This window comes from Mytilus californianus, unplaced genomic scaffold (genome assembly GCF_021869535.1).
Source record: "Mytilus californianus isolate M0D057914Y unplaced genomic scaffold, xbMytCali1.0.p SCAF_8, whole genome shotgun sequence".
Taxonomy (NCBI): Eukaryota; Metazoa; Mollusca; class Bivalvia; order Mytilida; family Mytilidae; genus Mytilus; species Mytilus californianus.
This window is the reverse complement of record NW_026262734.1, coordinates 27,691,761-27,704,060: the sequence shown is the minus strand read 5'-3', so window position 1 is coordinate 27,704,060 and position 12,300 is coordinate 27,691,761. Positions and strand designations below refer to the sequence as shown.

The 12,300-nt window shown below is 34.2% G+C and overlaps 1 protein-coding gene across 21 annotated transcripts in view; it reads left to right on the top strand.

Annotated features, from left to right (window-relative positions):
- LOC127712043 (BCAS3 microtubule associated cell migration factor-like) overlaps positions 1–12,300 on the top strand; it is a 52,896-nt gene that overhangs the window by 15,292 nt on the left and 25,304 nt on the right. For 2 of the 21 annotated variants that reach the window (XR_007986927.1, XM_052218211.1), the window contains exons 7-13: positions 444–554; positions 1,544–1,620; positions 3,201–3,277; positions 4,612–4,695; positions 5,291–5,455; positions 5,894–6,124; positions 10,430–10,523. Coding sequence is in view for 20 of the 21 variants with exons in the window: in XM_052218211.1 (XP_052074171.1) it covers positions 444–554; positions 1,544–1,620; positions 3,201–3,277; positions 4,612–4,695; positions 5,291–5,455; positions 5,894–6,124; positions 10,430–10,523 (839 nt within the window). In the remaining variant the exon portion in view is untranslated. The other 19 variants (XM_052218229.1, XM_052218215.1, XM_052218218.1 and 16 more) reach the window with 18 other exon arrangements.

Genomic DNA, 12,300 nt, shown 5'->3' with positions numbered 1-12,300 from the left:
ATTTATAAAGAAAAATCAGTCCTGAAATTATGAATGCAAGTCTTTATTATTGTGAACCTGATATTGTCGCATTTTTCTCATTAATAAAAATATCACAATAATTTCTGAAATTAACAGTACCTATTTTGCTGTGTTGTGTTTGTCGAATGAATTTTGAATAGAGCCCTAATTACATTGTTGATCTTTGAATGAACCATTTTTGCAGAAAAATTATCTGGAATATAAATGTAAGTTCAAAGTTCATATCTGTGCCTAAAATTACAGTCAAGCATCAATTTTCATACAAAAATTACCACTGTATCAGCTTGTGTTTTAATCTGCTCCTATTTTTTCTAGGCTCAGACATAGGATTACTGGGTAGTTTTATAGATATGTATTAGCAGATGTAGGACAAAGTATTACAATATGATATTACATGTATTGATTGTTTAATTTAATTTCAGTGCTGGTCAGCCTTACTGTTCAGTGAAGTTTGTGTCTCTGAAGACCGGGGATGAAGTTCACAACATCAGTTTTAAAACATATCCAGTCATTAATATAGAGTGCAATAAAAGGTGGGTTAAATAAAAAAATCACTATTAAATTTGTTTATTATCAATAAATCAAAGTGCTTGTGAGCACTGAAGGGTAAATATTGCTTTCATTTTGCAAGTTTGTGAAAAAATCTAACAAATCTTTTATATTTACTTTTTCTAATGGGTTTATGGTAAAAAATATTGAAGATCCAAATGAATACACGATAAGAATATTGCTTACTACTAAAATTCTATACAAATAAAAGACATGAAAGAGAGAGCAAACCAACAACACAAGTTTACAAAAATATATTTTTTTTAAAAAGGTGAATTAGCTGCCATTTAGACAAAAAAATTGAATATGAATTCTTTTGTTTCAAACAGTTATAAAAGCGGAATTATGAAATAATATTTCGCTATAAGCCGTCAGTTTGGTTCAATTTGGTCTAAGATCAAAAACATCGCAAATGTATTACTGACTTGCAAGTCAATAATACATTTGCGATGTTTTCAACCTCAGTTGATCCCTATTCAAGTAACCCTAACTTGACTTTCAGCTGAAAATGGGGTATGCATGCCCTAAATGTGTTCAGTAATTAAAAAGAATAGAATGTCAACATTGAAAAGTGAAACAAGGGAGCCAACATAAAAAAAACAACATTTCTTTGACTGATTTGGCCCACAAGAAATTATTCATATCAAGGTAAAACCATGATTTACATTTTTTAAATCTATGACATGAAATCAAACAGACCTAGGAAAAAATTGCAATTACACAACTTCATATGCTTCTCAGTTTATTTATGTTTATATTGAGTCGAAATGACCATTGCCAGTCAAGCATGTATAAAATGTGTACTTTAATTAAGAAATTGTATCAGATTTTGCTGTGTTTCTGTGTTATTCAGTATAAATATAATTATATTTCAGAAAAAAGTGAAAGCATGCCAAAAGCAATACTCTGACAGTTGAAAAATAAATAAAAATGTATTTCAAAATTGCTGATCCAATTTGATAATATTTTTCAGAGTGATAGTAGTTGTTTTCAAGGAGAAGCTTTGTGTATTTGATGCGGCTACCTTAAAACAGAAGTTCTGGATAACAGGTATCTGTTTTAATCGTCTTAACAAAATTGATTTTGTTACTTGTGTTTAACACAATAAATTAATGAAATGGGATACATGAATTGTTTCCGGCCAATAATTTAATAGATTTCATTGTAGTGGTAGGTTACAGTATTATTTATTAAACAAAATACTATTTTTGTTGCTCATATGAAACCAGATAAAAAAAATAATGAAATGTAGATTCCTTGAAATAGCAACTTATTTAAACCATGAAAGTTGAACTTGTGAAAATAAATGATTACTCTGTCTACCTAAGGTAGTTTTGGTTCAATTAACATGTTAAGGCACTAATTATTATTTTTATCCTACAATTTTAAAATTTTATTTTACATCGTGACATGTTTTTGATTTGAAAGTGTGGTCTCCATTGTGTGATGAACAAATAGAAAGAAGTATGTAGAACGTTAAGTTATTAATTTTTGTGTTTTTCTTAAGATTCATTTATTTCCATGGGTACCAATTTTCATTGATTGAGGAAAAGTTGTATTTTCGTGGACATTTGATTTCATGGTTTTGCCAAAGTCTGTATACAAGCCTATTGAAATTATGTACTTCATTGAACTTTTAAATTCATGGTTCACCTTCATCCTCGAAACCCACGAAAATCTATATCCCACGAATAATAATGAATCCACAGTTACTAATTTTGCATGAATTTTAATTGAATTTCTTTTAGCATTACTTTAATACGTTATTTCGAAACATTTCAGCAATATGTCAATACATTATATGCAGACCTGGTTTCTATCTTTTTCAAATTTTAAAGTTAACATATAAAAAGTAATACATGTATATATGTCTTGCCTCACACATAATAAAATACAGTACTGATTGTATATTTGTGAATAAATATTTATTAAAGTCATATGAAATGAGTTTCTTGAAATGATAATGTTATGGAAATTATTGAACCTATGCATGTATATATATACTAAACTAAGTCCTCTATCCTCAATTTTTTACAATCATTACGAATCCATAACATATTCCACAAAAATATTTCATTCAGTGAAGCACATGAAAAATAAGTGAGATGATAGACATGCTATAGCGATGTTTTTTTTTTATATATATATTCTCCATGTGTTTCTATTTGTCAGTTTAACTTTGTCATAACAATTAAAGATTTAGAGTATTAAATTGTTCTTTTCAGAATCAATTAACACTATTTACCTTCCAGAGCATGTTTATTTACATTCTTTAAATCACGTTTTTTTTCGCTCGCATTTCTACAGTGCGGTTGCCGAAGTTCTGTTGAGAGGTCTGGTGGTTAAGGTCACTGCATACGGAAAAGCTATTGCCGAAGTAGAGTATGGGAAGACAATAATTCAATAGCAGCTCATTTCTGAAGATTTTGATAAGATGAATGATTTTCTTTAAAAAGAAAGTTCATTACACATGTTATAAAGTAAAACTTAGCCATTCAAGTATATAAAACACATTCAACTTTTTTTTTAATTTAAAGTATCATATGACTTTAATACAGCTTATAATTTGACATATATGATTTTGATAAAATTGTAAATCAGGTTCATATTTATTTTTTCTTCTGTTTCAGACTGTTTTCCTTGTACTGGCCCCAGTGAAAACCCAGTTGCTCTTGGTAGTAGATGGCTGGCATATGCTGATAAAAAAGTAATTAGTATTAAAAATTTGTGAAAATGTTGGGTTTTTTTTTTTACATTGTTTTTCTTGATTGGAGATGTGTATTTCTATTTAATTTATAAGCTGGTATTTCATGATTAAGAAAAGAACAAAAAGACAAACATCAAACACATGTACTATTTTTTTTTAGAAATCTTTGATATTTTTATTGGTATAAATGCACAATTGTCAATACATTGTAATAGTTTTACAGTTCTGACATTTTCCCTAGTCATCTGACCCAGTTTTGCAAATCACAGAGAATTTAAAGCATGACCTGTATACGTTTTTCTTTGGTTCAAGTCATTTAGAGGAAATTTCCATATTACAACTTCAACTAAATATTCCATTCATTTTGCAGTAAGGGCAGAAAAAAATATATGGGGGGTTGGAAGGCACTTGAATTATTTTTTTATGAGTGGGGGCAGGGGGCAGGGCACGAAGTTCAAATTGCGTGGTTATGTATGCAAAGTAAAATGCAATTGTATGGGTGATGGCCACAAAAATAAGTGCCTTCCAATCCCCATGTAGTTTTTTTCTGGAATAGCCCTAAATAAATCTGTTTTGTCCTCACTAGATTTTTCATTCGCCCAAGGGATATGTTGACTTGGTACAAGTCACATGATTAAATTTGGTATGAATTTCTTGATTAATAATACATAAAAAGGATAACAGAAATTACCAAAAATATTATGACAGTACAACAGACCACGCCAACTACCAACACCCAACTCCTACAAATAAAATAGATGCACTCACACAAAAAAGCAATAAACAAATCATGGTCCAGATAGCCTGACTTGATACAGGCACAAAAAGTGGTGGGATTAAACCAGTTTTATATGTGTTCAAAGTCCCCCCCTTTGCCTATCTAGAACATATGTCATAGAAGTAAAACGCCTAATAAAAAAAAATGCACAGGCCAGCTACCAACAAGAAGACCTCTAACTTAAACAAGGAAAGAAAAGACAGCACATATTTGGAATAACAGGGTCAAAATATGTTACTTAATACTGGAAGCAACCTAATGTAGCTGCAGCTGTTGAGTAAATACTACCACTCTCAAGAAAACAAAAAATCAGAATCATGATTCCTTACAGATTGTAGGCAGTGCCAGCTTTTAACTTGTTTAAACATAAAATTTGCAAATGAAAAATTTATTTGATATAAAGAACAAAAAATCACATTACTGTTTATTCAGTAAATTGCAAGTCATGAATTCTCTTATTCCTGTCAACAAGTTTTATTTAACAACAAATTCAATACTGAGCTAATCGACCTTTAAAATAGTTAAGAATAATTCATTATTGTTGTATATATTACAGTTGGTACCATTACATCAGTCATTTGGAGGGATGTCAGGGGATGGAGCACAGTCGTATGCTGCTACAGTCATCAGTGCAGCAAAGGTTTGTTATCTTATATAAAAATAAGAAGATGTGGTATGATTGCCAATGAAACAACTCTCCACAAGAGACCAAATGACAAATGTCTGTGTAGGTTTGGAGCATATGTCAATGTATATTTGTGTCTTCTAACAAAAGTTCCTCTAGAAAGGTTGATATAAACAATCAGTGAAAGATCTTGCATTTTTTGAAAGGTGCAGCGTAATTTATGAAAATGGAATAGATACTGCAGTGTGAAGGAAGAGGAAAATATTTTGGACGTTTTTATGATAAAAATTAATATAAACCGTGAGTTAATTTTTGGGGCTCTACGCCTTTTCCTGGATCTGCCACTGACAATGGAACTAATATTCTATACCCTTTATTCCGTCAGGAACAAATACTGTAATATTTCTTCCAATGGAAATAATATTCCAGAATATTTCTTTTATTTGGACCTAACATAAAGGAACTTCTTTTTCATCTTTGGGGACAGTCACGTGCTACTACAGTCATCAGTGCAAGGAAATATTTGTTATGTTATGTTTTTATCTATTGAAAATCAACAAACTGATGAAATGAAAGAAATGAAAAATTTAAAATAGAGATTATATTACAGGGTGCATTTAAAGGGTTATCTGTGTTTAGTGAGGCTGTGGTTAGTAACTTGACTGGCAGCAAGCCCTCTACACCACCCAAGAAAGCTGACCTTAACCAGATAGATAATGGAAACAGACCAGGAATTATATCTATTGTAGATCTACAGAATATACATGGGGACCATGTAAGTTATGATAGTATTGTGTTAGTTAACAATTGGTGCATCAGAATATTTGGCATTTTTATCACCATACATGCACTTTTATAACTGCCTGAAAGCAAGATTCAGTATTTGAAAAGTACCATAAATATTGTGATTTTACCTTCAAATTGCAAACTGCCTCTTGACATTAAGCAAGCAAGCAACAATCAATTAATCAATCAAATTGCAAAGATATTTTTGACTGAAAACTGTTAACTGAAACACTGTAAGTGAACATCATTTTATGATATTTTAAAGTAAAAGGGTAAAAAGTTTCATGAGGAAACAATGAGTAGCAAATATACATAATAAACACAAATGAAGCTGTTAAATAAAAAAATAGATTTGAAAGGAAACGTATACTGTACTGAATTTACATTACAATATATATTATCATCAATATCATAATTTATTTTACAGTATTGTGTATCTGAAGACATTGACGATGACAGTTTAGTGGCACATTTCCACGCTCATGCTAATGAACCTGTATCTCACATGTTATTTGACCCTGCTGGGACATTATTACTGACTGCTTGTAAATTAGGACATAATTTTCACGTGTTTAGAATCATGGCCCATCCATGTAGCTCCTCACTAGGAGCTGTACATCATCTATATACATTACATAGAGGGGATACAACAGCTAAGGTATGGTTACTGTAAATTCATAAATCAAAGTGAATACATATAATGCGACTGGGTGAGATTTGCAATAATAAGAACTCCTATTCTGTTATTCCATACATAAATCTGTAGGCACATTTTTCTGAAATAGCAATAATTAATCTTGCATCAATTTGTGGTCGTTCCATCAAAAATCACAACAATAAATGCACAATAATTACTGAATTTACAGTTCATTAAAGGGTAAGGATATGCTTCTATATTTTCTATTCATTCTCTTAAATAAAAACTAAGTATGTTTATTTGTAATCTTAAATAAAAACTAATTATTTTCTATTAATTTTCTTAAATAAGAACTAAGTATGTTTAATTTTCTTGATTGTTTCAACTGTAATTAGAGAGGTAGCCATTTTCGGAGAGAAGTTTGTAAAATCAATGTTCAGATTAGAAACAATATGTTGATTAAATATGTAAAAACATGAGATCCATACATATTTTTTTTAATTTAATAAAATTAAGTCCCTAAAGGTGCAGAATAAATATTTATAATTACATAGATGGTGAAGATAGGTCTTTATAGAAGCATTGTTAACAAATTTTTGTAGATTATATACATTGTAGTTCCCTTAAGGAATCCATGATATAAATGATAACATGATGGATACAAATACAAGACCAAAACAAGATTTACAACTCACATCTGACAGTAAAATTCATATTACAATAACAAATTTTAGAACAGCATCCATGGGCTTATTAAGGTAGACTGTGTTATTTGTCATGTTATACATTCAGTTTATTCTCTAATATTTACTGTTACTTGTATCATTTATTTGTCTTGCTACCCCTGGGTCAGTACAGCTGATATAGGATAACAGTCCTCAAAGTACCATCCACATTGTATGTTAGTGTTTCACTACAAGCATGGTTAAAATGATACTTTGTGATTGCAAATTTTTGTTTAGAAATTTTGTAAGTTGAAGTTGACTAAATATAATTTTGGCTATTCTGTTGATGCCCCTTTATAAGTTTCATGCATCAGAATGTAAATATATATTGATTCTTGAGCATACTTATTCAAGAAACCAGAACTTGAAGTGAGCAATGAAACATTTATTTTGAGCGTAATCTTCAATATGCCATGGATACCCTCAACAACAAAATGAAGTAGCCAACGAAAAAGATATTCTCTATTGTGATTTGTACAATTATGAATGTAAAACTAACAACTGATAACAAACAATATTTATTTCACAAAATAATATAAACAAAATTATTTACTTGCCATTTCAAAATCCTTTGTATAATTTTAGGTTATAGATATGGCCTTCAGTCAAGACAGTAGATGGGTAACAGTTAGTACACATAGAGGTACAACTCATGTGTTCCCTGTTACTCCTTATGGTGGTAAGTTTAGGTCATAGATATGGCCTTCAGTCAAGACAGTAGATGGGTAACAGTTAGTACGCATAGGGGTACAACTCATGTGTTCCCTGTTACTCCTTATGGTGGTAAGTTTAGGTTATAGATATGGTCTTCAGTCAAGACAGTAGATGGGTAACAGTTAGTACGCATAGGGGTACAACTCATGTGTTTCCAGTAAACCCTTACGATGGTAAGTTTAGGTCATAGATATGGCCTTCAGTCAAGACAGTAGATGGGTAACAGTTAGTACACATAGAGGTACAACACATGTGTTTCCAGTAACTCCTTATGGTGGTAAGTTTAGGTTATAGATATGGCCTTCAGTCAAGACAGTAGATGGGTAACAGTTAGTACGCATAGGGGTACAACTCATGTGTTTCCAGTAAACCCTTACGGTGGTAAGTTTAGGTTATAGATATGGCCTTCAGTCAAGACAGTAGATGGGTAACAGTTAGTACGCATAGGGGTACAACTCATGTGTTTCCAGTAAACCCTTACGGTGGTAAGTTTAGGTCATAGATATGGCCTTCAGTCAAGACAGTAGATGGGTAACAGTTAGTACACATAGAGGTACAACACATGTGTTTCCAGTAACTCCTTATGGTGGTAAGTTTAGGTTATAGATATGGCCTTCAGTCAAGACAGTAGATGGGTAACAGTTAGTACGCATAGGGGTACAACTCATGTGTTCCCTGTTACTCCTTATGGTGGTAAGTTTAGGTTATAGATATGGTCTTCAGTCAAGACAGTAGATGGGTAACAGTTAGTACGCATAGGGGTACAACTCATGTGTTTCCAGTAAACCCTTACGGTGGTAAGTTTAGGTCATAGATATGGCCTTCAGTCAAGACAGTAGATGGGTAACAGTTAGTACACATAGAGGTACAACACATGTGTTTCCAGTAACTCCTTATGGTGGTAAGTTTAGGTTATAGATATGGCCTTCAGTCAAGACAGTAGATGGGTAACAGTTAGTACGCATAGGGGTACAACTCATGTGTTTCCAGTAAACCCTTACGGTGGTAAGTTTAGGTTATAGATATGGCCTTCAGTCAAGACAGTAGATGGGTAACAGTTAGTACGCATAGGGGTACAACTCATGTGTTTCCAGTAAACCCTTACGGTGGTAAGTTTAGGTCATAGATATGGCCTTCAGTCAAGACAGTAGATGGGTAACAGTTAGTACACATAGAGGTACAACACATGTGTTCCCTGTTACTCCTTATGGTGGTAAGTTTAGGTTATAGATATGGCCTTCAGTCAAGACAGTAGCTGGGTAACAGTTAGTACACATAGAGGTACAACACATGTGTTCCCTGTTACTCCTTATGGTGGTAAGTTTGGATTATAGATATGGCCTTCAGTCAAGACAGTAGATGGGTAACAGTTAGTACACATAGAGGTGCAACACATGTGTTCCCTGTTACTCCTTATGGTGGTAAGTTTAGGTTATAGATATGGTCTTCAGTCAAGACAGTAGATGGGTAACAGTTAGTACACATAGAGGTACAACACATGTGTTCCCTGTTACTCCTTATGGTGGTAAGTTTAGGTTATAGATATGGCCTTCAGTCAAGACAGTAGATGGGTAACAGTTAGTACACATAGAGGTACAACACATGTGTTCCCTGTTACTCCTTATGGTGGTAAGTTTAGGTTATAGATATGGCCTTCAGTCAAGACAGTAGATGGGTAACAGTTAGTACACATAGAGGTACAACACATGTGTTTCCAGTAACTCCTTATGGTGGTAAGTTTGGGTTATAGAAATGGTCTTCAGTCAAGACAGTAGATGGGTAACAGTTAGTACACATAGGGGTACAACACATGTGTTCCCTGTTACTCCTTATGGTGGTAAGTTTATGTTATAGATATGGTCTTCAGTCAAGACAGTAGATGGGTAACAGTTAGTACACATAGAGGTACAACACATGTGTTCCCTGTTACTCCTTATGGTGGTAAGTTTGGGTTATAGATATGGCCTTCAGTCAAGACAGTAGATGGGTAACAGTTAGTACACATAGAGGTACAACACATGTGTTCCCTGTTACTCCTTATGGTGGTAAGTTTAGGTTATAGATATGGTCTTCAGTCAAGACAGTAGATGGGTAACAGTTAGTACACATAGAGGTACAACACATGTGTTCCCTGTTACTCCTTATGGTGGTAAGTTTAGGTTATAGATATGGTCTTCAGTCAAGACAGTAGATGGGTAACAGTTAGTACACATAGAGGTACAACACATGTGTTCCCTGTTACTCCTTATGGTGGTAAGTTTAGGTTATAGATATGGCCTTCAGTCAAGACAGTAGATGGGTAACAGTTAGTACACATAGAGGTACAACACATGTGTTCCCTGTTACTCCTTATGGTGGTAAGTTTAGGTTATAGATATGGCCTTCAGTCAAGACAGTAGATGGGTAACAGTTAGTACACATAGAGGTACAACACATGTGTTTCCAGTAACTCCTTATGGTGGTAAGTTTGGGTTATAGAAATGGTCTTCAGTCAAGACAGTAGATGGGTAACAGTTAGTACACATAGGGGTACAACACATGTGTTCCCTGTTACTCCTTATGGTGGTAAGTTTATGTTATAGATATGGTCTTCAGTCAAGACAGTAGATGGGTAACAGTTAGTACACATAGAGGTACAACACATGTGTTCCCTGTTACTCCTTATGGTGGTAAGTTTGGGTTATAGATATGGCCTTCAGTCAAGACAGTAGATGGGTAACAGTTAGTACACATAGAGGTACAACACATGTGTTCCCTGTTACTCCTTATGGTGGTAAGTTTAGGTTATAGATATGGTCTTCAGTCAAGACAGTAGATGGGTAACAGTTAGTACACATAGAGGTACAACACATGTGTTCCCTGTTACTCCTTATGGTGGTAAGTTTAGGTTATAGATATGGCCTTCAGTCAAGACAGTAGATGGGTAACAGTTAGTACACATAGAGGTACAACACATGTGTTCCCTGTTACTCCTTATGGTGGTAAGTTTAGGTTATAGATATGGCCTTCAGTCAAGACAGTAGATGAGTAACAGTTAGTACACATAGAGGTACAACACATGTGTTCCCTGTCACTCCTTATGGTGGTAAGTTTAGGTTATAGATATGGCCTTCAGTCAAGACAGTAGATGGGTAACAGTTAGTACACATAGAGGTACAACACATGTGTTCCCTGTCACTCCTTATGGTGGTAAGTTTAGGTTATAGATATGGCCTTCAGTCAAGACAGTAGATGGGTAACAGTTAGTACACATAGAGGTACAACACATGTGTTCCCTGTCACTCCTTATGGTGGTAAGTTTAGGTTATAGATATGGCCTTCAGTCAAGACAGTAGATGGGTAACAGTTAGTACGCATAGGGGTACAACTCATGTGTTCCCTGTTACTCCTTATGGTGGTAAGTTTAGGTTATAGATATGGTCTTCAGTCAAGACAGTAGATGGGTAACAGTTAGTACACATAGAGGTACAACACATGTGTTCCCTGTTACTCCTTATGGTGGTAAGTTTAGGTTATAGATGTGGCCTTCAGTCAAGACAGTAGATGGGTAACAGTTAGTACACATAGAGGTACAACACATGTGTTCCCTGTTACTCCTTATGGTGGTAAGTTTAGGTTATAGATATGGCCTTCAGTCAAGACAGTAGATGGGTAACAGTTAGTACACATAGAGGTACAACACATGTGTTTCCAGTAACTCCTTATGGTGGTAAGTTTGGGTTATAGAAATGGTCTTCAGTCAAGACAGTAGATGGGTAACAGTTAGTACACATAGGGGTACAACACATGTGTTCCCTGTTACTCCTTATGGTGGTAAGTTTATGTTATAGATATGGTCTTCAGTCAAGACAGTAGATGGGTAACAGTTAGTACACATAGAGGTACAACACATGTGTTCCCTGTTACTCCTTATGGTGGTAAGTTTGGGTTATAGATATGGCCTTCAGTCAAGACAGTAGATGGGTAACAGTTAGTACACATAGAGGTACAACACATGTGTTCCCTGTTACTCCTTATGGTGGTAAGTTTAGGTTATAGATATGGTCTTCAGTCAAGACAGTAGATGGGTAACAGTTAGTACACATAGAGGTACAACACATGTGTTCCCTGTTACTCCTTATGGTGGTAAGTTTAGGTTATAGATATGGCCTTCAGTCAAGACAGTAGATGGGTAACAGTTAGTACACATAGAGGTACAACACATGTGTTCCCTGTTACTCCTTATGGTGGTAAGTTTAGGTTATAGATATGGCCTTCAGTCAAGACAGTAGATGGGTAACAGTTAGTACACATAGAGGTACAACACATGTGTTCCCTGTTACTCCTTATGGTGGTAAGTTTAGGTTATAGATATGGTCTTCAGTCAAAACAGTAGATGGGTAATAGTTAGTACACATAGAGGTACAACACATGTGTTCCCTGTCACTCCTTATGGTGGTAAGTTTAGGTTATAGATATGGCCTTCAGTCAAGACAGTAGATGGGTAACAGTTAGTACACATAGAGGTACAACACATGTGTTCCCTGTTACTCCTTATGGTGGTAAGTTTAGGTTATAGATATGGTCTTCAGTCAAGACAGTAGATGGGTAACAGTTAGTACACATAGAGGTACAACACATGTGTTCCCTGTTACTCCTTATGGTGGTAAGTTTAGGTTATAGATATGGCCTTCAGTCAAGACAGTAGATGGGTAACAGTTAGTACACATAGAGGTACAACACATGTGTTCCCTGTTACTCCTTATGGTGGTAAGTTTA